This window comes from Pyrus communis, chromosome 1 (genome assembly GCF_041283825.1).
Source record: "Pyrus communis isolate YQ-2024b chromosome 1, ASM4128382v1, whole genome shotgun sequence".
NCBI lineage: Eukaryota > Viridiplantae > Streptophyta > Magnoliopsida > Rosales > Rosaceae > Pyrus > Pyrus communis.
The window spans coordinates 921,846-947,434 of NC_142565.1; the positions used below are offsets into that span (position 1 = coordinate 921,846).

General features: G+C 37.7%; 4 protein-coding genes and 2 long non-coding RNA genes across 6 annotated transcripts; 5 read left to right on the forward strand and 1 right to left on the reverse strand.

The window, feature by feature from the left end:
- The first annotated feature begins 1,286 nt into the window (after positions 1–1,286).
- On the forward strand, positions 1,287–1,972 carry LOC148698923 (uncharacterized). Its single transcript, XR_015960589.1, has 2 exons — positions 1,287–1,629; positions 1,717–1,972. It is a non-coding gene; the product is annotated as an uncharacterized LOC148698923 (long non-coding RNA).
- Positions 1,973–5,317: 3,345 nt separating this feature from the next.
- LOC137720368 (acyl-CoA-binding domain-containing protein 1) lies at positions 5,318–8,055 on the forward strand. The gene is made up of 6 exons (XM_068459427.2): positions 5,318–6,067; positions 6,336–6,441; positions 6,556–6,662; positions 6,800–6,891; positions 7,390–7,487; positions 7,594–8,055. Exons 1-6 carry the CDS (start codon positions 5,577–5,579, stop codon positions 7,771–7,773), a joined length of 1,074 nt encoding a protein of 357 aa, XP_068315528.1. The 5' UTR covers positions 5,318–5,576; the 3' UTR covers positions 7,774–8,055.
- A 653-nt stretch (positions 8,056–8,708) lies between these two features.
- LOC137719433 (uncharacterized) lies at positions 8,709–10,743 on the forward strand. The gene is made up of 6 exons (XM_068458471.2): positions 8,709–9,362; positions 9,517–9,619; positions 9,705–9,770; positions 9,889–10,044; positions 10,173–10,269; positions 10,357–10,743. The coding sequence occupies exons 1-6, from the start codon at positions 8,819–8,821 to the stop codon at positions 10,483–10,485; spliced, it is 1,095 nt and encodes a 364-aa protein (XP_068314572.2). The 5' UTR covers positions 8,709–8,818; the 3' UTR covers positions 10,486–10,743.
- Positions 10,744–11,018: 275 nt separating this feature from the next.
- Positions 11,019–11,837, reverse strand: LOC148698924 (uncharacterized). The gene is made up of 4 exons (XR_015960597.1): positions 11,780–11,837; positions 11,564–11,662; positions 11,367–11,460; positions 11,019–11,139 (listed from the first exon to the last, which is right to left on the reverse strand). It is a non-coding gene; the product is annotated as an uncharacterized LOC148698924 (long non-coding RNA).
- Positions 11,838–12,610: 773 nt separating this feature from the next.
- On the forward strand, positions 12,611–17,489 carry LOC137720383 (importin subunit beta-1). Its single transcript, XM_068459449.2, has 3 exons — positions 12,611–12,827; positions 13,741–16,161; positions 16,252–17,489. The coding sequence occupies exons 2-3, from the start codon at positions 13,754–13,756 to the stop codon at positions 16,448–16,450; spliced, it is 2,607 nt and encodes an 868-aa protein (XP_068315550.1). The 5' UTR covers positions 12,611–12,827; positions 13,741–13,753; the 3' UTR covers positions 16,451–17,489.
- Positions 17,490–24,553: 7,064 nt separating this feature from the next.
- Positions 24,554–25,364, forward strand: LOC148698925 (uncharacterized). The gene is made up of 3 exons (XM_088690862.1): positions 24,554–24,732; positions 24,891–24,946; positions 25,072–25,364. Exons 1-3 carry the CDS (start codon positions 24,654–24,656, stop codon positions 25,195–25,197), a joined length of 261 nt encoding a protein of 86 aa, XP_088546988.1. The 5' UTR covers positions 24,554–24,653; the 3' UTR covers positions 25,198–25,364.
- Positions 25,365–25,589: the final 225 nt, after the last annotated feature.

A 25,589-nucleotide genomic window follows, 5' to 3' on the forward strand; every position in this document is an offset into this window, starting at 1 on the left:
TGCAAAAAATTAGATAAATCTAAAACCTTTAAGACATTCATTTGTAGTGAAGAAAATGAACGAATACGGTGCTACAAAGAAACCATAATCCCTTAATCCAATGGTCATATGGCTTCAGATTTCGGTGATTTTTGATAGACATGATTTTTAAGGAAAAATCTAAAAGATAGACGGTCGAATTAATCGCTAAAATACATTATAAAATGAGTTCCACAAAAACATGTGTAAAAAATTATGTAAAAAAAAAATGATGCATATCTATTCCCTATATAGTTGGTAGTACAAGTGAAGATGCATGCATATGGAGTGGATCACATGCATAATGGTAGCTAGTGGTGCCCTTAAAGTGTATCTTGTTCTTGACCATTCTCCAATTTGAAGTACTCGTCCTAGCTGTCTAGTTAGCTAGATATGTAGCTGCATTGTGTAAGTATATTATTATAACACGTTCATGTGAAAATTCATTTAAAGTGTGGAGAGGAGCCACGAACTCATATGCATAGAAAGATCAAGTATATAGTCACTCGGATGTATAAAATAAGCACATTTATTTTGACTAATAGAACTATGTTCGCACATACAACATCGGTATTTTGGAAAATTAAAATTGTAACGTCATAATAATTAAGTTTTGGTGGTTGGTGTTTTAGCAACCATTCCAAATATGTTGCCTGCAGAGATGTAGATATTTAGTCAGAAGTATGTACCAACCATTCCAAAGATCTGCCATCTACAATTCCTCCTCTCCAACTAGCTGCATGTCGTATGCAGCAGCAGAAGCAGCACCACCCCTTTGAACCGACTGTCAAAACTGAATTAAAAATGACAAACCACATACATACTTCTTCCTGATCATACGCTTGCCAACAAACTGATTCCATTACCCTAGCTAAAACCTTACTATTTATATAATTAACAACAACAATTAATTAATTAAGTTAGTCATGAACGACGGCTCTAAATTGATTAATAGTACCATACCATCGAGATCAAGTACCACTCATAAAAGGTTATGTAAAGAGGACATCATCTTTTATTAGTGATTCGGAATGTCACTAGTAACGGTTAACGTGATTCATAGAAGTCTCTTTCCTCGATTTGTGTTTTAGCGGTACGCATGCATTGGGGTGGGTCCTGACTCTTGATTAAACTACACACAGGACAATATTACTGTGCTTTCACCCCCACCAATCACGTACCATAGGTAGTACTGGTGTAGGACTTATGACCTTCTATATATAGAACTGCCCTATATTGAAGGGTTATTACAAGAACCATGTGCTTGCTTATTCTGTTCAGTGATAGATGTGTGTGTGTGTGTGAGAGAGAGAGAGAGAGAGAGAGAGAGTTTTATGGGATTACTCCTCTTCGTAATGTTTCTTGCTCAAATGAGTATTCCAGCCACAGTTTGCATGCAGCTTGCTTATATATATATATATATATATATATATATATATATATAAACATGTGTGTCTATATATATAGCACTGGTGCTTCTGCAATCCTGAGATGCTCATTTGGGCAAGCAACGTTACAAGAGGAATATTTTTGCAGCATGATCAGCAAAACTGCCGTTTCGGCACCAAAAAGCGGCCTTGATTGCTAGCTAGTTCATCAATCTTATATACAGTTAAGTATTGGTAATTTTCCACTCTCTCTTGCTGGTTAATTAATTAACACGCATATGATCTCTTAATTTTCCACTTTCTCTTGTAGGAAGATGATGATACCATGAACATATATGATCAATTATATCTTAATTATCTTGTCTGGCGGATCTTAATTTCTTAAATAGTATTATTCATCATTCAAATTACCAATATAGAACTTGAATCAATACTTTGTATTCAGCTAGCATATTATACTGATTATATGTATTTCCTGCGTATATTAGCTTTCAAATTGTGGTAAACAAAGGCTGTTGTTTCCTTTTATAATTCAGATCACCATAAAAATTATACCAGAGATCTCATTTAAATGACTTAATTTGTAATTAACTTCCCATTTTTTATAATTGACTCTAAATTTACCGAAATATTATTCAATTATATATTAACAATTGTAATGTTAATATTTCTTCGTTTTTTGTAAAAAGGCTACCAAAACGTCTATAGTACGCAACATTATCCTTTTTCTTCGTTTTTGTACTTAAGCTAAAATCAAGAGATTGAAAAGGACAGATGACCGACGTGCAGCGCCAGTGGCGGCCTAAATATCAAATGTATATCTATCCTATTGGGCCCGCTCCACCGCCGTAGCATGATATTGTCCGCTTTGGACTTACCATTCCCTCACGGTTTTGTTTTTGGGAACTCATGAGCAACTTCCCAGTGGGTCACCCATCATGGGATTGCTCTAGTCCCTTTCTCGCTTAACTTCGGAGTTCCTACGTAACCCAAAGCCAGTGAGCTCCCAAAAGGCTTCGTGTTACGTAGGGATGGAAATATACATATAAGGATCACGCTCCTGGACGATGTGGGATGTCACAGTACTATCTACTAGCTAATGAATGAATGCAAGTATACGTATGTACGTACGTATTGATTGAAGAATTTAACCCTCTTGTATACCAGCCCACCCTATCTTAGTATCTGTGCTGGGCTACCTAGACTTACATGATTTTGCCCACATATGCCTCAAATACGCCTAGCTACTGAGAAAATTCTCCTAACTACTTGGATTGAATAAATCAAAAGATAATCAAGAAACAAAAAGAAAAGAAGAGTTGATTGCATAAGGAGAAGACGAGAATGTGAAAATCACTACATTTAGTAATTGGTTAGAGAATACCAACAGCAAAAACAAAAGAGGCAAAAAGGTTTTATCCGATCCCGTCTGATTGTACGTGAAGTACCATCTGATTTTCTGCACTACATTTTCCTCATTCGGCAATCTGACGACGTGTACGCACTGGCCATTCCCTCCCAAATTTACAGGTGCAAACAAGGTTTCTAAGTCAGACGTGCTAAGCTACTATTTCATCTAGGTGCTGTTTTTGCAGCTATAAAACTTGTGGGCTTGAGGACCTTGAGATTGTCATAGCCCGAAACTACCTACATATTTGTCTTGTTCAATGAAAATCTCAAGCTAGGTCCAACATTCGAGAGGAATTTCGGGTTTTTTTCGACCGAATATGGCGCCGGTCTACAACGTTTGGCTCCTTCGGCACACAGTAGCTACTGCTGCAGATAATCACCCTTAAACATTCCCCTTCTTGATATCACTATTGTGTATACGCTTGATTGGTTTGTGGACTTGGAATTGATAGGCTAGTTTGACTACACCTAAGGCCATCTCCAATTTACACGGTCAAAAGGTCATAAGGCTAAAATAGCTCGTTTTGACACGAAAACCGTCTCCAACCGAAGGCTAGGCCAAAAGGCTCGTGGTCCCCACTTGGCCAGAAATGGGAGAACCGACCAAAGGGCTGGCCAAGAGTAGCCAGATTGCAAGCCCTATAGCCCAACCCTTTAGCACCAGAATGTCAAGCTCAACATTCTGCCAGCCCTTCAACTCAACCCATTTGAATGCTAATGGCTACTTAGCATCAGCATGACGCCAGCTAGCAATGACTGGTTGACATCGTGCTGCCATCAAGTTATTGTTGGAATTTGATATTTTGTTTTTGACGAATTTAAAAAAAAAAATCTTATTTTTTTTCTATAAATACCTAAGCTATTTCTACATCATTTCTCACATACTTTTCACCATTCCATACTATCTTACCCCATTTTATTTCAATTATTCACATTCTATTCTCTTGCCTCTTCTAATAATCTTTCCTTTAATTTTTTTCAATAATTTTCAAATGGCCATATCTACAATGAAAGGAAGAGTTTGGACCCGAAAAGAAGATGAAACTCTTTGCAGGGCTTATAGATGGGTCTCGGAAGATAGTGTCAAGGATAATTCTCAAACGAGTGAAGGTGTTTGGACGTGTGTGAATTCTACCCCAATATCCAACCAATTTATTAACATTGGAAGCTGAAGGTAAGAAGTGACACGTAGATAAGAATCCTCTCTAAAATTTGCTCAACCAATTACATCTCAACACATGACACTCGAAATCCTAAAAATTATTACGATTACATAAATATAAGAAATCTAGAGAGTTACTCACTTTAGCAACACGTGTCAATTGAAATCCTATCCGAAAAATGATTGAGATTACAGAAAGATAAGAAATCTGGAGAGTTACTTACGTTAGCGACACGTGTCAATTGAAATCCTATCCAAAAAATTATTGAGATTATATAAAGATAAGAAATCCGGAGGCTTATTCATTTGGTGACAAATAGCACTCAAAATATATCTGAAAACCTTATTTTAATATGGGAGTTTAATTTAAATAACCATATTAATTCAATTAAAATAATAAATTATGTTTGGCCTATGACCCTTTGGCCTCTTCGGTTGAAGATGATTTTTTGTCAAAAGGCTATGGTTAGCCTATGATCCTTTGACTTCCTCGATTGAAGATAATAAAAAATATGACCTGACATTGTTCATTAAAATATAATCTCTTGCATAACTATAGAGTTACAAGAGCCATTTGACCTCCTTCAATCGGAAATGGTCTAAGAACTCAAACCCAGCCCCATTCCAATGTTGGCACCGATGAGCCCGCCGCCATCACGCGGCAGGAAATTGTGATGATTGTCCAGGGCGGCAGGAAATTGTGATGATTGTCCAGGATGGGGGGTTGGATTGTGGGCCAATCACACAAGGTGGACCGTGCTTTGTAGCCTACACAGTTAGAGCCCATGCAACGTTTGCCATGAATGTCTACTTTCAAGCAAGAATAATGTTTAGCTACTCGTAGACAAGTAGGGATTTCTATTCAAAATTCTTTGTATTTTTATAAAAAAAAAACTTTGTGATTATGATCAGAATTATTAATATTATGAATCATTTTGTAAAGATTATATCTACAAAATATGAATTGAAAATAAGGTTGTTTGGTTAATCTATTGTAACAAATACATAAACAGTTCGTAAAACTTTTATCAATTCCGTTCATCTGTATTTATAATTATATGACTAAACAATTTTAATCTTGATTGATTTTTTACAAAAACGATATTTATAGAATGATTTATATTACGAACAGTTAGCGATCATAAATACGAAGTTTTATATACTAACAACAAATTTTTTTAAGTAGAAACCCCCACTTATTCTTTGAAGAGAAAGGGTTATGATTGTGAGTTTATACAAACTGGCGCCACCACTGCCGTCGATCCAGTTAGTAAGTCAGTAAAAGGACAGGTGGCATTCATATTGAAAGGCCACAGAGAGGCTACAGGTAAGAACAGGTGTAGAAGATTTGAGTTCCCTCGCACTTAACTGGTTTTGACCGCGGAGCGCCCGATCGTTTGTTGTCTCCTATGCGGTGCGCTCTGATCTCCGGGGAGCAAAACGCTCTCTCTCTCTCTCTCTCTCTCTCTAAAAGTCCAATCTTTTTCTCTCCCTTTCTCTCTCTAGTTCCCCAATTTTCTAGGGGTTTAGCTCGTCGTTTCAATCCATTTCGATTCTCCTAGGGTTGGGGTTTTAGGATTTTCCGCAGAGAAGAAACAATGGGCGGAGAGTGGCAGCAGCTCCTCCAATCGATAATCCTCGGCCTCATTTTCTCCTTCCTCCTCGCCAAGCTGATCGCCGTAGTCATCTCCTTCAAGGAAGACAATCTCAGCATCGCTCGCGCTCGCACTGCCGCCCCCGCCGATGCCAATCCGCCGCCGCCAAAAACCGAGCCGTGCGACGACCCGCCTCGCTCCGCCGATTTGAGCTCCGCGGCAATCGAGGCCGAATCGGTCGTCGCCGAGCACGGCAGCGTCAGGAACGAGAGCAGCGAAGGTGGCAGTGATGATGACTGGGAAGGTGTGGAGAGTACGGAATTGGACAAGCTGTTTAGCGCGGCGACGGCGTTTGTTGCGACGGCCGCGGCGGATCGGCAGAAGGTGTCGAGTGATGCGCAGTTGAAGCTTTATGGGCTTTACAAGATTGCTACTGAGGGTCCCTGCAGCGTGCCGCAGCCATTGGCTCTGAAAATGACTGCTCGCGCCAAATGGTATTTACTCTACCATTACTTTTTACTGCAAATTTACTTCCAAGATTTAGGGTTTATTTATATGGGTCTTATTTTCAGCTTGATAAGGATGGGCAGTGTGTTCTTGGATTGGTTTTGCTTAATATCAAGATTAGCCAGATGTAATTTTGCCCTAATTGTAATGTTTTTACTGGGTGATTGGTGAATTAGGGGTGGTTAAACTGTGTATCTTACTTTAGAAACCGACTTGCCATGGTTTTGAATCATTTTGCTCGGTGATTTCTTACAGGCAAGCTTGGCAGAAATTGGGTGCTATGCCTCCCGAAGATGCTATGGAGAAGTACATTGATGTTGTCACAGAGCTTTATCCTAATTGGGCAGCAGGTTTGACTGTGGTGAGTCTTGATTCTTTCGTTTTCGACTGCAAACTTTTAGTACTGCCGTACATTTATACTTACTTTCTGTTGGTTTTTCTGGTTTTGTTCCGTCTCTTGACATATGATTACTAGAAAAGCAGAGGAGGTGGAGATGGTAGTGCACCTGGTAATGATTCTAAAGGACCAATGGGACCGGTTTTCAGCACCTTTGTTTACGAGGAAGAATCTGAACAGGATCTGTAAGTATTTTAGGTCTACTAAGCATGGGAGGGTTAACTGTTAATATTTACACATCCCGTCAATTACTAGTTACTGTTTCTTGGAAATAAATATAAAAAAAAAGTACTGCTAAGCTATGCTTGTTTTTACCTTTCAGAAAGATGGATGCTATTCATGCCTTTGCCAGAGAAGGAGAAGTGGATAATTTGCTTAAATGCATTGAAAGTGGTGTTTCAGTGGATCAGAAGGGTTTGTTTTCTTCCATCTGATTCTTTAAATAGCTTCATTAAGTTTCAAACTGACATATCGTAATTAATCCATTTATACTTCCATAACTACGAAGCCATGTATGGTCGTTAACATGGTTGTATACTGTTCGGAAATTCAGCACATAAATTGTAAAGCTTGAAAAGGCTAAGGCCAAAAGCTATGGTACCCCAAGTTCGACTTCATACTGATCCAGCTGCAGATCTCTCTTAACCTAGCTTTTATTGCTTGTTTCTCAGATGAATAGCACACCAGATTTTTCTTTCTTTCTTTCAATACATGTACATGGCTTAATATTTTCTTGATTTTCTCTGGCATTTATTCTCTCCTCACCCAGAAAATGTTTGATTTGTTTTTATTGGTGGTCTATCATCCTACCCTTTATGTTAGGATGTTATAGGAAATTTCCTTTGTGCAACTTTTTGTGTGCTTGTATGATGCTGGTATCGCCCTAAAACAGTTTACTTGCACTGGTAGCAGATAGTGAGGGAAGGACCCCATTGCATTGGGCTGTGGATCGTGGGCACCTGAACATGACAGAGCTTCTTGTTAACAAGAATGCCAATGTCAATGAAAAGGTAGATTAAAAGACAAACATTTATTTACGGTAGCAAATTTGTAAGTTTTTCCCGATCCCACCCCCTGTTATGCAATTTTAAATATCTATTCTTTTGGTCTTGGAAGGACAATGAGGGCCAAACTGCGTTGCATTACGCTGTTATGTGTGATAGAGAAGGCATTGCTGAATACCTTGTGAAGCAAAATGCCGACACGAGTGCAAAGGACAACGATGGCAACTCTCCATGTGATATCTGTGAGTCAGACTGGCCTTGGTTGCAGGGTGCAAAGGAGAAGAGTCACTGACCGACCACGGTTTACTTTGGTTTCCTACGGCCGTAGTTATTTGAAATATTCCTGGGGGATGTATATTGGCGATGTATAACCCAATCTTCTCCTAAATCTGTTGTCTTCTGAAAAGATTTCAAAGGATAAAGCAGTATGTGTATGTAGTTTTCTACCTCGTCGTTGGGTAACCTCCTTTTTCAGGGTTACTCGTTTTCCCTATTGTGGAAGGGAAGGGAAAGGTTGAAATCACTGGGTGTAACTAGTACGGTATAATGCATATCAAAGGCCTACTTTTTGCCACCGGTCTAATGCTTTCATTTGTTGATGAATTGTTGTCCCTAAGACCTCTCTATAAGTCCGTAAAGAGGTTTGTGATATGACCTGATCTCGGATGGGATAGTTTCCCCTCTCTATAAAACTTTTTGTTACCGAAAAATCTTTTAGCGAAATAAGATTTACCAATTTAGTTTTTTTTTTTTAATTAGTTTTGGGTTGTTGATCTATGAAAGTCTCGTTCTCTCTTTAACAACAAAGTAGAGCATACTTCGTGCTCGGGCGAAGCGAAACGGGCTTTTCATATTTGGTTTAGGCCATGGCAGTGCTTCAAACATTAGTCTCGACTCATCTACGTCCGAGCACGAAAAATATATTTTGAATTCTAGGGGTGTGTTATCCACACACTTCTTCTTACTTCTCATACATTTCTTGTTAATTTATGTCTGTTGCTCTTCTTCAATTCATCCGATCCGACGGTTGAAAACTAAAAAGATGTGGGAGAAGTAAAAAAGGGTGTGTGAATATCACACCCCAAATTCTAAACCTTGAATAAACCTGGACACACAGCTGCCTGAGACTTTGCTAAATTAGAACAATTAAAGATGTCCCCCCAATCCATCTCTATTAATAAAAGCAAGGGGCAACATTATATCCTCTATGTACCTCTCACTTCTAACGGTCACTAACCATTTCTGCCACCACCCAAAATATTCAGTTGGTCTTTGGCTGCTTATCATCACCACCTTGGCTTCTTCTTCTTCTTCTTCTTCTTCTTTGATGCCAAGCAATGGCGAAGGCAGTGGTCTACGCGCTACTTGCCACCGCCTTTATCTTTCTTCTCGTCATGCTTCCCTCCAAACAACGTGGCCCCAACCACCGCCGCCGCCACCACCACCCCCACCCCCTCCTCGGCCTTAACCGCCGTCTTGGCTACACGGGTCATGCTCCCATTTTTGACCCTTTGGTAGCCAAGATGGAGAGGTACGCCAAGGAAAATGGATTCCCAGGGGGAATGAATAATCTCATGGGGTTGGCGGCACACAACGATCATCCCATGATGCATTTAAGTGAGGTGGAAGAAGTACATGAATATATTGGCGATGAGGGAAAGTTGAATCTCACGTTGAGGCTGATTAATTTGTTCCCGTTGATAGACCAGGCGCCAAAAGACGGGTTCATTAGCTCTAAAGAGCTCGAGCAATGGGTCACGAAACAAACCTTGGAGAGGTTGAATTATAGCACACAGAAAGAAATGGAATCGCACGATAAAGATGGTGATGGAATAATTTCTTTCGCGGAGTATCTGCCCAAGTTTTCCACTAAGGATCTAGGTATTTAACTACGTATACTTATTGCTTTATATGTTTGTGAATATATACACAGAAATTCTCTGTGCAGGACGTACTGTCTGTAAGAAAGACGGGATGCGTTAAAAAAAAAAACTTCTAGTTTCTTCAACTTTGGTCTCCAACTTTGGTGAAACAGCGAAAAACAGAATGGAGCACGGAGAAGCTGGATGGTGGAAGCAACAATTTGAGAATGCAGATGCTGATAAGAACGGATTACTAAACTTCAATGAATTAAAAGAGTAAATATAATTCTCCAAAATTTAATTTTTGAGCATTTTGGTTGAACATAAATATTTATATGTTTAATTTGTATTTTTGTTGCAGTTTGTTGCACCCAGAAGACAGCAACAATGAAGAAATTCACAAATGGCTGTTGAGAGAAAAAATGAAGTACATTTTCTCACATATCTTCTCTGTCTTTCACACACTAACCATATTAATGCCTTATCTGAATAATTTGTTGCAAATTAAGGAACGGATTAACGAAATGTCTGCCTATAATTTACAGGCGGATGGACAAGGATAAGGATGGGAAAATGAATTTCATGGAGTTTTTACACAACGCTTATGATAATTACAAGAGTTACGTAGAATTTGAAACGGGCGGGAAGAATGTACCCTCGCCAGAACAGAAATTTACAGAACTTGATGTGAACAAGAACAGGTATGCATGCATGCCTTGAACCTCAAGCTCACACATTTTTTGACCTAATTTTTTTTCTTCCTTTGCTGCCAAGGTTATAGTTTACAGGACTTTACTAATCTCTTTTGAAATCGAAACATGTTTGACAGACTCTTGGAAGTGGAAGAATTGAAACCAATCCTGCATTACATTCACCCAGGAGAATTGTCCTACGCTAAATATTATGCAAGCTTTCTGATGTTGGAGGTTAGTAATGTTTCAATCGGTGTACTCCTATCAATGAGATATGCTGAAATGAATCTGAAATGAAATGCGTGGCATTGTTCAATTCAGGCGGATGGTAACAAAGATGGAAAATTAACTCTCGAGGAGATGCTCGATCATGATTATGTTTTCTACAACACAGTCTATGATGGCAGCATCAACGAAAATCTTGATGAAGATTTGCATGACGAATTCTGAAGCGTGATGGCCAGGGAAATGCACTTTACGATTGTTTTTAGCGGGAGCTTATCCTAATTGTGTATTTATTTTGTCATTTGAAACATATAGAAGAGCAAAACAAAATATTTTGCTTTCATTAGGTTGAGCATTGACTCAAAAAGTAGTGGTAACTGGTATATACTTAGGATAGGCATTTAGTGTTGTGTGAAACTGTTTTAATAATTAGGAATGTTTTTGTTGGAAGAAAATAGAAGAAATCACATGAAAATTTCAGTCGTTTCCTCTTCATATTCCCTTAGAATTGATCTGCATTTTTTGTAAAATCTCTCAACAATATTCTCCCACTTGGGCGTATGAAAGAATGTTGATTCTAATATGATCGATGTATGGGTTGACTGCACATAGCGAAAACATTTCCTCACTCAGTTGACTCTTCATCATCATCAGTCAACCCATACATCAATCCAATTAGAATCAACATTTTTTGTAAGTTGTAATTACTCTAGGGAAAACATTTCCTCACCTCAGTTGACTCTTCATCTTCATCATCATCCCACTTGGGCATCTCCTGCAAAAGGGCGACCTCTTCTTGTCCATCGTCGACTGTATTACTTGAATTAATTTAACTGCCTGCTCATTTGTGGATGTAACTGCATCTATACCGCTGGCGGCCTACAACAAAAAATACTCAAAATTCCAAAGTGATTACGGCATGTAATACAGACAAGATATAGAATGAATGCAGCGTCTTAACAGATATATCCACTTGATTTTACATACATAGATAACCATATTCTTCGACTCCTGGAAAAATACCCCTATATACCAAATTCGATTTTATGTTTCCAGAGCAAAGTACCTCACAAATTATCCGATATGCGGCCCACCATTTTCATTACCTCATCAAGAATCTCAGGCTTAAGTTCCCGAGTACGGAGATGGGCGACATGCCTGCACAGATGGGCGACATGCCTGCACAGATGGACGACATGCCTGCACAATGGCAGTTACGAGTTAGAACATTTAAATTAAGAAAGAAGGGAATAATCATAGAAATTGCAATAGCATAAGCAGCATGCATGGTATCAATATTTACTCGCTTGGATTCTGCTGTGTTCATGAGGAGCTGCTTCTTCCATTTTCTTGTGCTGTTCAAAATCTTCTTCCATTTTCTTCGTAAGCTAGATGGTTGAATCTGAATGGCAGACGAGATGACAGAAGAGAATTATGTATGAAAAGAAACAATCAATTTATAGCTAGCTTCAAATTACCGATTTGTTTTGAAAATGTTCAGTTACATATACGTGCTTACAGTATCATGGCCGGCAACGGCAATGCTGTTATCATCCGCAGAATCGAATAGCCCCTCAACAGAGCATTAGGGTTAGGGTTAGGGTTAGGCAGTGACGGATATTTGAACTTTGGGGGTCCCAATCTTAAAAACCAAATCAGTTTATTCACTTAGTGGGCTTGTTGTGCACATGTAAAAATACATCGGCATATGCCGAAGCAATTATGATATAGAGAGAACTCGTCGAGTGCTGTTGACACGACATATCGCAATATGCCTAGCATGCATCACATCAAACATTCAGTAGGCATAAAATTGACCAGTACCAAACATTCGAAGAATCCTCAGAAGACTTTCATATGTATACTTTTCGAACTCATCCTAAGACCACCTTGGTCCCTATTTCCATTCGCCCCTGATTGGGGTTAGGATTTTGTTAACTCTTTTCAAATTTCAAAAACAAGAGCGAAAACTTACTATCTATACTATGACCTAAAAACCAGCATTTATCAACGGAATGATAAAATACCAGTTATACTCATTTTACATACGGTTTAAGAAACCAACAGTTTACAAATCAGTTACTTGGCCCAAAAGAAAAATTCAAAATAATAAGAAGCCCAAGCTCTCAGGTCCAAAAGATGGGCCCATAACTTTCGGCCCGGAGTCAATTCGCACGAAAACTAATTGTGTGGAAATATGCGCTAATAAAAGGAAAATTAATGAAAGGAGTTTAAAAATTTTGAATTTTAACTATAAACATAAAATAAAAAATACAAAAATCGACTTTTAATGTAAAAATATAATTTTTTATTAAAACGAACTGTATGAGAGCTTTTCTTTAAATTTCCTACTATAAATAAGCCCCACGAAACAAAATTGTTGCAAACAATTTTTTTGAAAATATAAAAAAAAGAAAAGAAAGAAAAAGTTGATTGCTTTCTGCAATCCGAGTCCATCCCAGCAATTTGCTTCTCTGTCCTCTGCGTCTGTCTCTGTCGCTATCTCCGAGGAAGACTTTCTGCTACCGATCCACATCCGTACGATCCCTTTAAGGTTCATTTTTCAGGTAATTCCATCGCTGTCCTGTTCGAAAACGTCGATGCTGTTCCAGTGGTAACTAGGATTTTTGCATGCTTCTGTGTTTGTCTGATCCTGATTGTTCCGGTTCGATTCGCTGAATTGGAATTTGATGCGTTAAGGTTTCGAGTAATTTGATGGCCTAGGGTTGCGTTTTGTGATTTTTAAGGTTGTTTTTGTTAGTGTTTGTTGGAGATGTAGGCAATTTTGTATGAAATTTCACCCGATCCATGAAATTGTTTGTTACTGTGGTTTGGATTTCTTAGTGGGGGATTTGTTCGGTTGTGGATTTGTTTGTGCATCCGTACAACTAGGCGCAAAACCGAAGACCTGGCGCACTCAACGTTCTAGGATTTATACAGCCGACCCCACATAACACGTAGTGGGATAAAACTTGGTTGTTGTTGTTGTTGCTGTTGTTGTTATCCGTACAACTATGGTTTTTGGTGATTGGATGGTGTAGGGTTTTTCGATGCTTTGCATTTGAGAAATTTAAGGATATATATATATATTTATTTATATATTATTGTATGGGTAGGTTTCCTGATAATTTGCTGAGTTGCGGTAAAATGTTGTTTTCCTGCCAAGTTTGTGTGTGTATTTCCTATTGATTTCAATTGTTAAATATATGCAATTGTTACACTTTGCAGTGCGTTGATGAATGGTTTTCCGGGCAAATTCAGGGGTTTGCAGTTTCAGTTAGACTTCTTTCTGGAAACCAAATTGGTGGAACGGAAAAGATTTTCTAGCCTAATAAATCTTCTATTCTTGCATGATGTTAATTTTTTCTAAACCTGATTTTCGACAGTTTTTCGCTCTCTGTAAAATGCTATGATTTATTTGTCTCCTATCCTCTTGTATTTCTCTAATATATCTAAGCAATTAAAATTTTACACTCCCAGATACTATACATCAATGGAAGTTACCCAGGTGCTTCTGAATGCTCAATCTATAGATGGAGCGGTACGGAATCATGCTGAAGAGAGTTTGAAACAGTTTCAGGAGCAAGATCTTTCATCGTTTTTGTTGTCTCTTTCTAGAGAGCTAGCAAATGAAGAAAAACCGGTTGAAAGCCGAAAATTAGCAGGTCTGATACTTAAGAATGCCCTGGATGCTAAAGAACAACCTAGAAAGTTGGAGCTTGTTCAAAGATGGCTGGCGTTGGAAACTTCTGTGAAAGCGCAGATTAAGATGTTCTTGTTACAGATCCTCACTTCCCCTGTAGCTGATGCCCGTTCAACTACCTCTCAAGTTATTGCAAAGGTTGCGGGCATTGAGTTGCCCATGAAACAGTGGCCGGAATTGATTGGATCACTATTGTCAAATATTCACCAGTTACCAGCTCATGTAAAGCAAGCCACTTTAGAGACTCTTGGGTATTTGTGTGAGGAAATCTCTTCTGATGTCGTAGATCAAGATCAAGTGAATAAAATACTGACAGCTGTAGTTCAGGGTATGAACGCAACTGAAGGGAACAATGATGTTAGGCTTGCTGCTACCCGAGCACTGTACAATGCTTTGAGTTTTATTCAGGCCAATTTTAGCAATGACATGGAGCGTGATTATATTATGAGAGTTGTCTGTGAGGCAACTCTGTCCCCTGAAGTGAAGATTCGACAGGCGGCTTTTGAGTGTTTAGTTTCCATTTCTTCATCTTATTATGAGAAATTAGCCCCTTACATTCAGGACATATTTAGCATCACAGCAAAAGCTGTAAGGGAAGACCAGGAACCTGTTGCTCTTCAAGCCATTGAATTCTGGAGTTCGATTTGTGATGAGGAGATCGATATATTGGATGATTATGTGGGTGATTTTAGTGGGGACTCTGATATTCCGTGCTTCTACTTTATCAAGCAGGCAATCCCTGCCCTTGTTCCTATGCTTTTGGAGACGCTTCTTAAGCAGGAAGATGATCAGGAGGAAGATGGGGCTTGGAATATTGCTATGGCTGGGGGGACTTGCCTTGGGTTGGTTGCTCGGACAGTGGGAGATGATATTGTTCCACTTGTTATGCCTTTCATCGAAGAGAACATAACAAAACCAGATTGGAGGCAAAGAGAAGCAGCTACTTATGCGTTTGGTTCCATCTTGGAGGGTCCTTCGCCAAACAAGTTAACATCTATTGTCAATGTTGCTATGACGTTCATGCTCAGTGCCTTAACAAAGGACCCAAACAACCATGTGAAGGACACTACTGCCTGGACATTGGGAAGAATTTTTGAATTCCTTCATGGTTCAACTATGGATACACCCATAATTACCCCAGCAAACTGCCAACAGATCATCACAGTTCTTCTTCAGAGCATGAAAGATGTTCCAAACGTTGCTGAGAAGGCATGCGGTGCTCTCTATTTTCTGGCCCAGGGCTATGAGGATTTTGGCCCGTCATCTTCCATTGCTCCTTTTTTCCAGGAAATTGTACAGGCTCTACTCACTGTTACTCACAGACCAGATGCGGGGGAATCACGATTAAGGACTGCTGCATATGAAGCGTTGAATGAAGTCGTCAGATGTTCGACTGATGAAACTGCCCCCATGGTGTTGCAACTTGTTCCCGTTATCATGATTGAACTGCATCAGACTCTTGAGGCCCAGCAGCTTGCGTCTGATGAGAAAGAGAGGCAGAGTGAACTACAAGGACTTCTTTGTGGCTGTTTACAGGTCATTATTCAGAAACTAGGTTCATCAGAGCCCACAAAATATGTGTTCATGCCATACGCAGATCAGATAATGGGACTTTTCTTGAGGGTATTTGCTTGTAGAAGTGCTACTGTCCATGAGGAAGCCATGCTTGCCATTGGGGCCCTTGCATATACAAGTGGCCCGGATTTTGCAAAATACTTGCCTGAGTTTTACAAGTATCTCGAAATGGGGCTTCAAAATTTTGAGGAGTACCAAATCTGTGCTGTCACGGTTGGTGTTGTAGGAGATATTTGTAGAGCAGTGGAAGATAAGATTCTTCCTTATTGTGATGGAATTATGACCCAGCTTCTCAAGGATTTATCAAGCAACCAGTTGCACCGTTCCGTAAAGCCTCCTATATTCTCCTGCTTTGGTGATATAGCTCTTGCAATAGGAGAGAACTTTGATAAGTACTTGATGTACGCCATGCCAATGATTCAGAGTGCTGCAGAGATGTCTGCCCACACAGCAAGTGCTGATGATGTAATGACAGAGTACACCAATTCTCTGAGAAACGGAATCTTGGAGGCATATTCTGGGATTTTCCAAGGTTTCAAGAACTCCCCGAAAACCCAGGTTTTGATAACTTATGCTCCTCACATCCTGCAGTTCTTGGATAGCTTATACAAGAGGAAGGACATGTGAGTTGATCTACAGTTCCGTTGTTATTACAAATTACAATTTTTTGTTGTGTTTTTCTGACATTTTATTTTTAATTTACTTGCATGTAGGGATGAAGTGGTGATGAAAACAGCCATTGGTGTCCTTGGAGATCTAGCAGATACACTGGGAAATAATGCTGGTTCTTTGATACAGCAATCTCAATCGTGCAGAGACTTTTTAAATGAGTGCTTGTCTTCCGAAGACAATTTGATTAAAGAATCTGCAGAATGGGCCAAGATGGCCATCAGTCGTGCCATTTCAGTTTGAAGCTACTGCCGTTCGGTATATTCTATTTGTTTGGAGTCCCTGCATGCATTTGGGTGTTGAGTTGGGTCATAGGATTGCATGTGTCAAGCATCGCCATTTTCAGACAACTGAAGCTGTCAGTCTTCAAGTTGTCACTAACTTGCATCATCTCCAAAAGTTGTGACTAACAATTGCATCAGCCCCAAGGGCTTGGGTCCTGGTTTTGTCAAGGAGGAAGAGCGGGTAGTGAGTGTTCCAGAAGCGGGTTAAGGCCTGCAATCAAAACTAACAAAATTCTGTGGATCACAGATTATGTGGCATTTGAGGGGAAGGTAAGTGACATTCATGAAGTCCACATTTCTGTGTCACTGAGGTGAATTGCACTCCGAACGCCAAACAAGATCTTGTTAACCTAAACCACCACCCCTGATGATTTCCTCCAACAAGATTGGGGTCAGAATGGATGAATAATGCCTAATTTTGTTCGGGTGCTGGCATCGTATCACTAACCCAAGTGCCGTATTCCTGAAAATCTACATAGCAGGTCTTCATTCCTGAATTTTGTCCACTCCTGTTATCTTGTTTGCATCTCATCATATTTTTGCTTGTCTTAGTGCGTATTCCAGAGTATTTCCTTAGCAACCCAGACTACCTCCAGTTCGCTCAACGTCTGTGCGTCACCATGAACTCATGGAAACGCAGATCCTACGTTGCATCATCGTTCATTCTCAGCATTGATCATTGTTAGAAGGTCAAGTTAGCTATATGTCCCATACCATATGCATTCATAAAATCATTGTTACGTCGCGTTTTGAAAGACAGATGAACTTTTTTCTTCTTCTTTTGCTTGGGGAACATGTAATCATATTTTTTTTCGGGTCATGTCCGCCTTATGGAAGTTTGTTATCATTAAACGTCACGAATTGTGATAGCATAGCTAGGATTATTTTGTTGGGAAGTTTGGGAGAGGCATTGTATTTGTTTATCTGCCTCAGTTCATGTGTTGTTTTTAAATGGATATCTTCCAGAATCTTATGCATAGCTATACACTTTGGTTGAATTATTGTCGTGTTGTTTGAGGCTTTAAGATTTTGGCATTGGAAAACCATGGACACGTTGACTCGCTCGGAATTTTGCATTATTTAAGCTCGGACGTTTTGGAAGTGCACTGACTTTTTGGGAGTGCTAATAATCGTTCGGTAATTTTGGAACTAAGATTTTCTGATTGGAAGGTAAATGTAGGAGTTGGATAGAAAGTGATCAAAAAGTTGGTCTGAGAAGAGAAGATAGGATTGCCTAGTTTTGACCATGACAAATATTTACTTAATTGAGAATTAGAATTATTTCGTTTTTTGGTTTTCTTGTGTTTTCCTTACGCATCTGAAAATTCGAGAATCAGATTGACTAGAGGGGCTACTTCGTTCGTTGATTCCATTCTCAATTCTTGTACTTTCCCGAATTCATTTTTCCTCGTTCCCAGTAAGTAAACGTGTCATGAATTCATCCAAATTTCTAAAGGGACAAGAATATGGTAGGTTTCCAACTTTCAACTTTGAAGGCAGTTCAAAGAAGGTGGTGTGAGCTTTTGTGATATGACTGCCACCAATACAAAGCAATACAATACAACCACTTTTACATATTCAACATCGTTTTTGGTAGTGGAATTGGTAATCCCCCCGCCACACCATCTGAGGTCAGTCATGACTGAGTCCTTATGAAACCAAAACCAAAAGAAGTGGATTTGATGTTATTAAATGGAGAGGTCTTGTTTCATACGTAGGATTGGATTAGAATGAATAACTCTCTGATTTCAAAGTATGTAGGGAAAAATGAAAAAAACTAATGTGCAACTAGAGGGTAGAACACGGATTACATATGAAGAAAACTTGTGCATTCCAATATCCTCTTCATAGTAGAGTGGATGACATGAGTTTTCTTAGTCCAAAGAAAAAAGAAGCATAGAGGGGGATTGAGATCTTCTTCGGATCTTCGGATCTCACTTTGGAGGGCATGGACTGGGCAATTCGGATTGTTCAAGAGAAAGAGAGAGATATATATTTGGCCGTTGGAGAGGAGAAATTTTTAGGTGTACCCTCACTCATAAATCCTCACTATTCCTCACTTATTTTTCAATAAAAAAATAAAATCAAAATTTTATGAGTGAGGGTACACCAAAAAATTTTGGTGTACCCGGTACACCTAAAAATTTCTCGTTGGAGAGAGAGGTTGTGTGTGTGAGGTGGGGTATTGAAATTGACTAATGAAAACCGCACGATTTAAATTAAATGGTCCGAATTGTTTGGTCCACAGGCTTCAAACTGTAAAATCCAGAGAGAATATGAATCCCATAAAGAGGATGACATCATGACAGTAAGCAATCCAAAATGAATAGAATGTACCACTTTGTGTTTAAGCTGGTGACACCAAATCCCTGTAGAGAGAGCACTAGATACTTCTCTCCCATCCATGCTATGGAGTAAGGACTAAAATCTTATGTTGCAAGGAAGTTTTTTGAGAAAATTAGAATTATATGCCTCATTTTACATTTTTGTAGACTAAATATTTTTGCTTTTTGAGTTTTTGAAACATTTGATTAAGATACTCAGACTTGAACTACTTCACATTAATTGAAATTAATTTATATTTAAATATCTGCTATATATTTTAAATAATTTCAACTATATTTAAGTCTAAAAATTTAAACTTTTCAAATCTAAATGTAAACCACGCCAAATGAAAACGTACCAATATTAAATGAAAATGTACCAACGTCAAACGAAAACGTACCAATCCCGAATTAAAACATACCCAATTATAAGCTATATTAAAATGAATATTCATCTTTTTGGAATGTATAAAAATATGTTTGATTCATACACAATACTCTAGACAGTCTTGTTTTTTCATTTTTGGTAGATAAGTCTCTAGAACAACTTTTAGTTGATCGGATATAAATCCTTATTATTGTAGATAATGCTAAATAATAACGATAAATCATATAATTTTGAATTAACAAAAAAGGCTATTGTCCGTTGATTAATGACTCTTTTTATAAAAAAAAAAAAAATATAATAATTAATTAAGGTAATTTAAACTTTTACATTGTTAACGACTCTTTCTATAAAAAAAAACATTGATTAAAGTAATTCCTCATTATTAGGACAAAAAGTAATAAAACTTATGTTTTGAAAACAAACGTACCAAAAATTCAAATGTACCAAAAACTAAATGTACCAAAAATTCAAATGTACTAAAAATTCAAATGTACCAAGAAGCCAAATGGATCAAAAATTCAAATGTACCATTATAATCAAATGTACTGATATAACCAAACGTACCTAACAATGAGTTTTGTTACATTCTATTTAATTTACTAAAATAAATATTTTAATAAAAAATAAAAAAATCTTAAATCATCATAATAAGATATGCATAAAAATAGGAGGAAAAAAGAGAATGCTAACGTGAATAGACTTCTAATGAAATAAAATTAAAGTATCAAAATTGCAGGGAAAATGTTTAATCAAATTTGCAAAAGGAATAAATGTTTAGTTTATGACATTTAAAAACGAGGCATCTATATCAAAATGTCCCAAATTTTTTTTGGTAAACGAGAGAAATTTACTTACATTAGAAATATGTTACTGCGAAAATATTTAAAGTCAATCGTGTGCTAATTAATTAACATGTGTTATAACTTCCACGCTTGTGATATAATCATGATAGTTCCCGTTAGTCTTTCTTGTAATATGGTTCCCCCGACAACCTAGAACCTTTGCCGAGAACGGAGTTTAATTTGTGGATCAACATGCAAACACCATCATTACCGACAAAAACTCTATTGGGAGATGATTAATTATTGAAACTTTTCTTTGTAGTCTTAAATTAATGTTGGATTATCAACTAGTATTGGACCATGTTCGTGTTGATATATATAGTACTTCAAGCAATGTTTAAAATATCGGTCTCAGTAAAAATATCGATATATAAATTTGTGAAAATATCGATGGGTATATCAATATGGATTTCGATATCAACTGCTTTCGATGGAAATAATGAAAATTTAAAATGAAACTTTAGAGAATGTCAAACACTTGTTTAGACGAAATATAAGAGTTTCTTCGATATTTAACTGAGATGTTGGAAATATCGTTTAAATATGTTGATTTTAGCTAAAATTTAAGAGTTTTTATGATATTTAGTGAAGTTTAGACTTCATCTTCCCATATTTTTCTATGATTTTTCAAATATTTTCATGAAAATATTAATAATATCGAAGAAATTACAAATACTGAATTCAAGAATGTTGACTTGCTCCCCTCACACCATGATCATAGTGCTCTCCCTCTCCAACTAGTGGGTCACTTCTTCCCATTTGATTTTCTCCTGTAGTCCACTCTAGCTTTATGTTTGCTTGTCTTCATCCATTGACCAGCCAGAAAGTGATCGATGAAAGCAGAAATTTGAGGACCAAGACCACATTTTCCACTCATGGTGTTTGGTACCACGGAAAATGAAGTCCATGAGGGAGAGAGGAGAGAGGGAGACAAAGAGGGAGAGAGAGCATAATATGGCTTGAATTTCCTATAGAAAATGATGGATGTCTTGTGTCATTGTGGAATTTAAAAAGCAAAGTTCCATTACGAAATTTACTTGTAGATGAGGAAAACGTAATTGACATTATCAAAGAAAAGGATGCCAATACTTTTCTGTATTTTAAAGGAAGAAAGATTTCAATAAGACAACCTAATTACGTAGCTGATTAGACATTTTTACATAGTGAGATTCCATGCATTTAGAGAGTTAAATTTAACTAGAGTCAGATGATACACATGTACAGAAAGCCCATATCATTATGAAAGTAGCTAAGCTGACCAGACACGTGATGCCCTACACTGAAGTTTACAATCTTGAAACTTTAAGTCTAGGGTTTTTGTAGTATTCATCTCTTGTCATGATTCGAACAATTTCTTTGCAGACCATGAGCCAAACAAATCTACCTAGTTTATTAACTTTTATTGAAACAATGGGCACTTGGAAGGTACATATGTAACCATTGAAACAATGGGAGGAGCATATATAAATAAAGGAAAGAGATCATTTCCGGATCTCTTCTACCAAATCCATCAATCTGGATCCTTTAAATTTGATCTAATGGCTAAAAACAAGGGGTCCCTTTAAAAATTATAATAACTTTAGCCGTTGGATCAAATTTCAAATGCCCAGATTTGTGGATTTGGTGGAAGGGATCCGAAGAAAATCCCTTTCTCTAAATAAAATAGCTTCGACTAGGAATAGGATCCTATTTGTGGGGATCCAGAGAATCAATCAATCGTATACATTCATCGTACATCGTGTGGTTATAAATTATTTTAAAATTTTAATTTAAAATTGAATATAAATAGTACCTAACAAAAACTGATCGTAAGATGTACGATAAACGAACACGAATAATCGATTTCCAAATCCCCACACAAAAAAAAAAAAAAAAACCGGAGAGGATCCTTGTCCCTTCGACTAATCTTACTATGCATCAATGTCGACACAAAATCGTGAAAGGCAGGAAAAAACAAAATAGGGGAGCAAATTAACATATTAAAAAGTGATAAAAATCTCTTCCCCTCCCCCTCCCCCTCCTTTTAATTTGAACTGTTTAAAAGAAATCTGATGCTAAATTATGCTATATATTTAACGAGTTTTATTTTATTTATTTTTAATAAATAAAATAAGATTTATAAAATATGTGCCACAATTTCAAATCATCAGATTTCTTTTAAACAGTTCTAATCAAAAAATAAAATTAAAGAATATATAAATAAGAGGAGAGAGAATCGTCCTCCTAGAATTTGAGCCATGCAAAGAATATTCGTCCTCTTAGAATTTGAGCCGTGCAAGGAATATTGTTGCTTTTGTTTCCACATGCATCAATATATATTTTTCTTTTACTTGACACCAAAGAAAGGAAATGGAAACAGGGCAGTTGACTTTAAGTGTTGTGGGCAACATTTGATTCCGCTGCTGTTGGACAGTGGAGAAGTGCACACGATTGAAACACCAACATCTCTCTCTCTCTCTCTCTCTCTCACACACGCACACACACGCATTGTGCATACGCTTCCACTCACTCCCTAACTCTGACTCCCAGTTAGCATAAAGCCCACCCTCTCTTCCCCCACCTCCCCTTGCAAGAACCATCCAGGATTCTTCACCATTTGAACTATTCATCATACAAGGAAGAAGAAGAAAATAAGCCATGGCTGTTATAATCAATGGCTTTCTTCTTCTGCAAGTGCTTTTCCACTCTAGCTCTATGTTTGCTTGTCTTCATCCATTGACCAGCCAGAAAGTGATCGATGAAAGCAGAAATATGAGGACCAAAACCACATTTTCCACTCATGGTGTTTGGTACCATGGAAAATGAAGTCCACGAGGGAGAGAGGAGAGAGGAGAGAGGGAGACAAAGAGGGAGAGAGAGCATAATATGGCTTGAATTTCCTATAGAAAATGATGGATGTCGTGTGTCATTGTGGAATTTAAAAAGCAAAGTTCCATTACGAAATTTACTTGTAGATGAGGAAAACGTAATTGACATTATCAAAGAAAAGGATGCCAATACTTTTCTATATTTTAAAGGAAGAAAGATTTCAATAAGACAACCTGATTACATAACTAATTAGACACTTTTATATGGTGAGATTTCATGTATTTAGAGAGTTAAATTTAACTAGAGTTAGATGATACACACGTACAGAAAGCCCATATCATTATGAAAGTAGCTAAGTTGACCAAACACGTGATCATGATGCCCTACACTGAAGTTTACAATCTTGACACTTTAAGTCTAGGGTTTTTGTAGTATTCATCTCTTGTCATGATTCGAACAATTTCTTTGCAGACCATGAGCCAAACAAATCTACTTAGTTTATTAACTTTCACTGTCACTTGGAAGGTACCCATGTAACCATTGAAACAATGGGAGGAGCATATCTAAATAAAGAAAAGAGATCCTTTCCGGATCTCTTCTACCAAATCCATCAATTTAGGTCCTTTAAATTTGATCCAATGGCTAAAAACAAAAGCTCCCTTATAAAATTATAATAACTTTAGCCGTTGGATCAAATTTCAAGGACCCAGATTGATGGATTTGGTGGAAGGGATCCGGAGAGGATCCTTTTCCCTAAATAAAATAGCTTCGACTAGGAATAGGATCCTCTCCAGATCCTCTTTATGGGGATCCAGAGAATCAATCAATCATGTTCATTCATCGTACATCGTGTGGTTATAAATTATTTTAAAATTTTAATTTAAAATTGAATATAAATAGTACCTAACAAAAACTGATCGTACGATGTATGATAAACGGACACGAATGATCGATTTCCAAATCCCCACACAAAAAAACCCGGAGAGGATCCTTGTCCCTTCGATTAATCTTACTATGCAACAATGTCGACACAAAATCATGAAAGACAGGAAAAAACAAAAAAGGAAGCAAATTAACATATTAAAAAGTGACAAAAAGTTAAAACCCCAAAAAAGTAGGCAGAAAATAACTAGAATTTTGGACTTGGATTATCTCTCCGCCCCTTTCTGTCTCTTCACCTCCCACTCCTTTTAATTTGAACTGTTTAAAAGAAATATGATGTTAGACTTATGCTATATATTTAATGAATTTTATTTTATTACTTTTATTCAATAAAATAAATAAAATAAGATTTACAAAATATGTGACATAATTTCAAATCGTCAAATTTCTTTTAAACTGTCCAAATAAAAAAAATAAAATTAAAGAAGACAAAAATAAGAGAAGAGAGAATCGTCCTCTTAGAATTTGAGCCATGCAAGGAATATTGTTGCTTTTGTTTCCACATGCGTCAATATATATTGTTCTTTTACTTGGCACCGAAGAAAGGAAATGGAAACAGTGCAGTTGACTCTAAGTGTTGTGGGCAACATTTGATCATTCCGTTGCTATTGGACGGTGGAGAAGTGCACACAATTGAAACACCAACATCTCTCTCTCTCTCTCTCTCTCTCTCTCTCTCTCTCACACACACACACACACACACACACATTGTGCATATGCTTCCACTCACTCCCTAACTCTGACTCCCAGTTAGCATAAAACCCACCCTCTCTTCCCCCACCTCCCCTTGCAAGAACCATCCAGGATTCTTCACCATTTGAACTATTCATCATACAAGGAAGAAGAAGAAATTAAGCCATGGCTGTTAGAATCAATGACTTTCTTCTTCTGCAAGTGCTTTTCCTCTCAGCACTTCTCATACTTCCCTTATCTTCAGGTGAGCACATATACTCTTCTTCTGCATGATATAATGCATCAAGGGAGATGTGAACTTGAGTGCATATAGGGCTCGTCCGCTTTACCTTGAATCCCATTTCTGTTTGCATGTAACTGTTTTAGGTTAGCCTAATAAGCTGACATAAGTACCCTTTGTAGGCATTGTTAATGAAGACTTCAAGGACGGCATTGATCCCATTCACTTGCTTCACAAGGTAGAATATCTACTGTTTCTTCTAGGGTTTTTTATCATAAATACATCATTAGTTACGATTAAGATTAATTTTCCTGATCATTCTTAATTTCTCTTGCTAACAAATTCTTTATTATGATTACGAAGAATGGCGTCCGAATATATTCGAGGAAGCTTTGGAGGCTCGATGCAGAAGTGCACGACTACGACGATGCAGGACCCAACCCTAAACACGATCCTAGAAGGAAACCCGGCAGTGGCAGGAACCCATGAGACTGCCTTAATTTCGGCTTAATTATTAGTCAAGTAAATAATGAATTAATAACACTAGCGTTTTCTCCCCAGAAGGCGCCTACGAGGTTTCGATCACGTATAAGCAAACCTAATATAGCAATCCGAACGAGTTTCTTCATCGATATATATATATATTGTTGTATAAATCTTGTTTGTGTGTGAGTGTGTGTGGCTACATATGTGTATGAGCAGTGTAAAATATGTACTTATCCATTGCTTTGATAATGAATGAATAATTAAAAACTCTACACAGGTCTTGCAAATCTCACGATTCTGTCGATTCGCTTCCAAATGACGGAGTTTTGATTGCATTCCCGTACCAACAAAACAAGAACATTGTATTCATCTCGAGGGTTAAAAACGTAAGAAAT

Coding starts and splice junctions, on each gene's coding strand:
- LOC137719433 (XM_068458471.2), top strand. CDS start 8,819: ATGGCGAAGGCAGTGGTCTACGCGCTACTTGCCACCGCCTTTATCTTT. Junction 9,363..9,516: donor GTTTTCCACTAAGGATCTAG/GTATTTAACTAC, acceptor TTGGTGAAACAG/CGAAAAACAGAATGGAGCAC. Junction 10,045..10,172: donor CTTGATGTGAACAAGAACAG/GTATGCATGCAT, acceptor CATGTTTGACAG/ACTCTTGGAAGTGGAAGAAT.
- LOC137720383 (XM_068459449.2), top strand. CDS start 13,754: ATGGAAGTTACCCAGGTGCTTCTGAATGCTCAATCTATAGATGGAGCG. Junction 16,162..16,251: donor TTATACAAGAGGAAGGACAT/GTGAGTTGATCT, acceptor ACTTGCATGTAG/GGATGAAGTGGTGATGAAAA.
- LOC137720368 (XM_068459427.2), top strand. CDS start 5,577: ATGGGCGGAGAGTGGCAGCAGCTCCTCCAATCGATAATCCTCGGCCTC. Junction 6,442..6,555: donor GGGCAGCAGGTTTGACTGTG/GTGAGTCTTGAT, acceptor TATGATTACTAG/AAAAGCAGAGGAGGTGGAGA. Junction 7,488..7,593: donor ATGCCAATGTCAATGAAAAG/GTAGATTAAAAG, acceptor TGGTCTTGGAAG/GACAATGAGGGCCAAACTGC.
- LOC148698925 (XM_088690862.1), top strand. CDS start 24,654: ATGGCTGTTAGAATCAATGACTTTCTTCTTCTGCAAGTGCTTTTCCTC. Junction 24,733..24,890: donor CATACTTCCCTTATCTTCAG/GTGAGCACATAT, acceptor TACCCTTTGTAG/GCATTGTTAATGAAGACTTC. Junction 24,947..25,071: donor CCATTCACTTGCTTCACAAG/GTAGAATATCTA, acceptor ATGATTACGAAG/AATGGCGTCCGAATATATTC.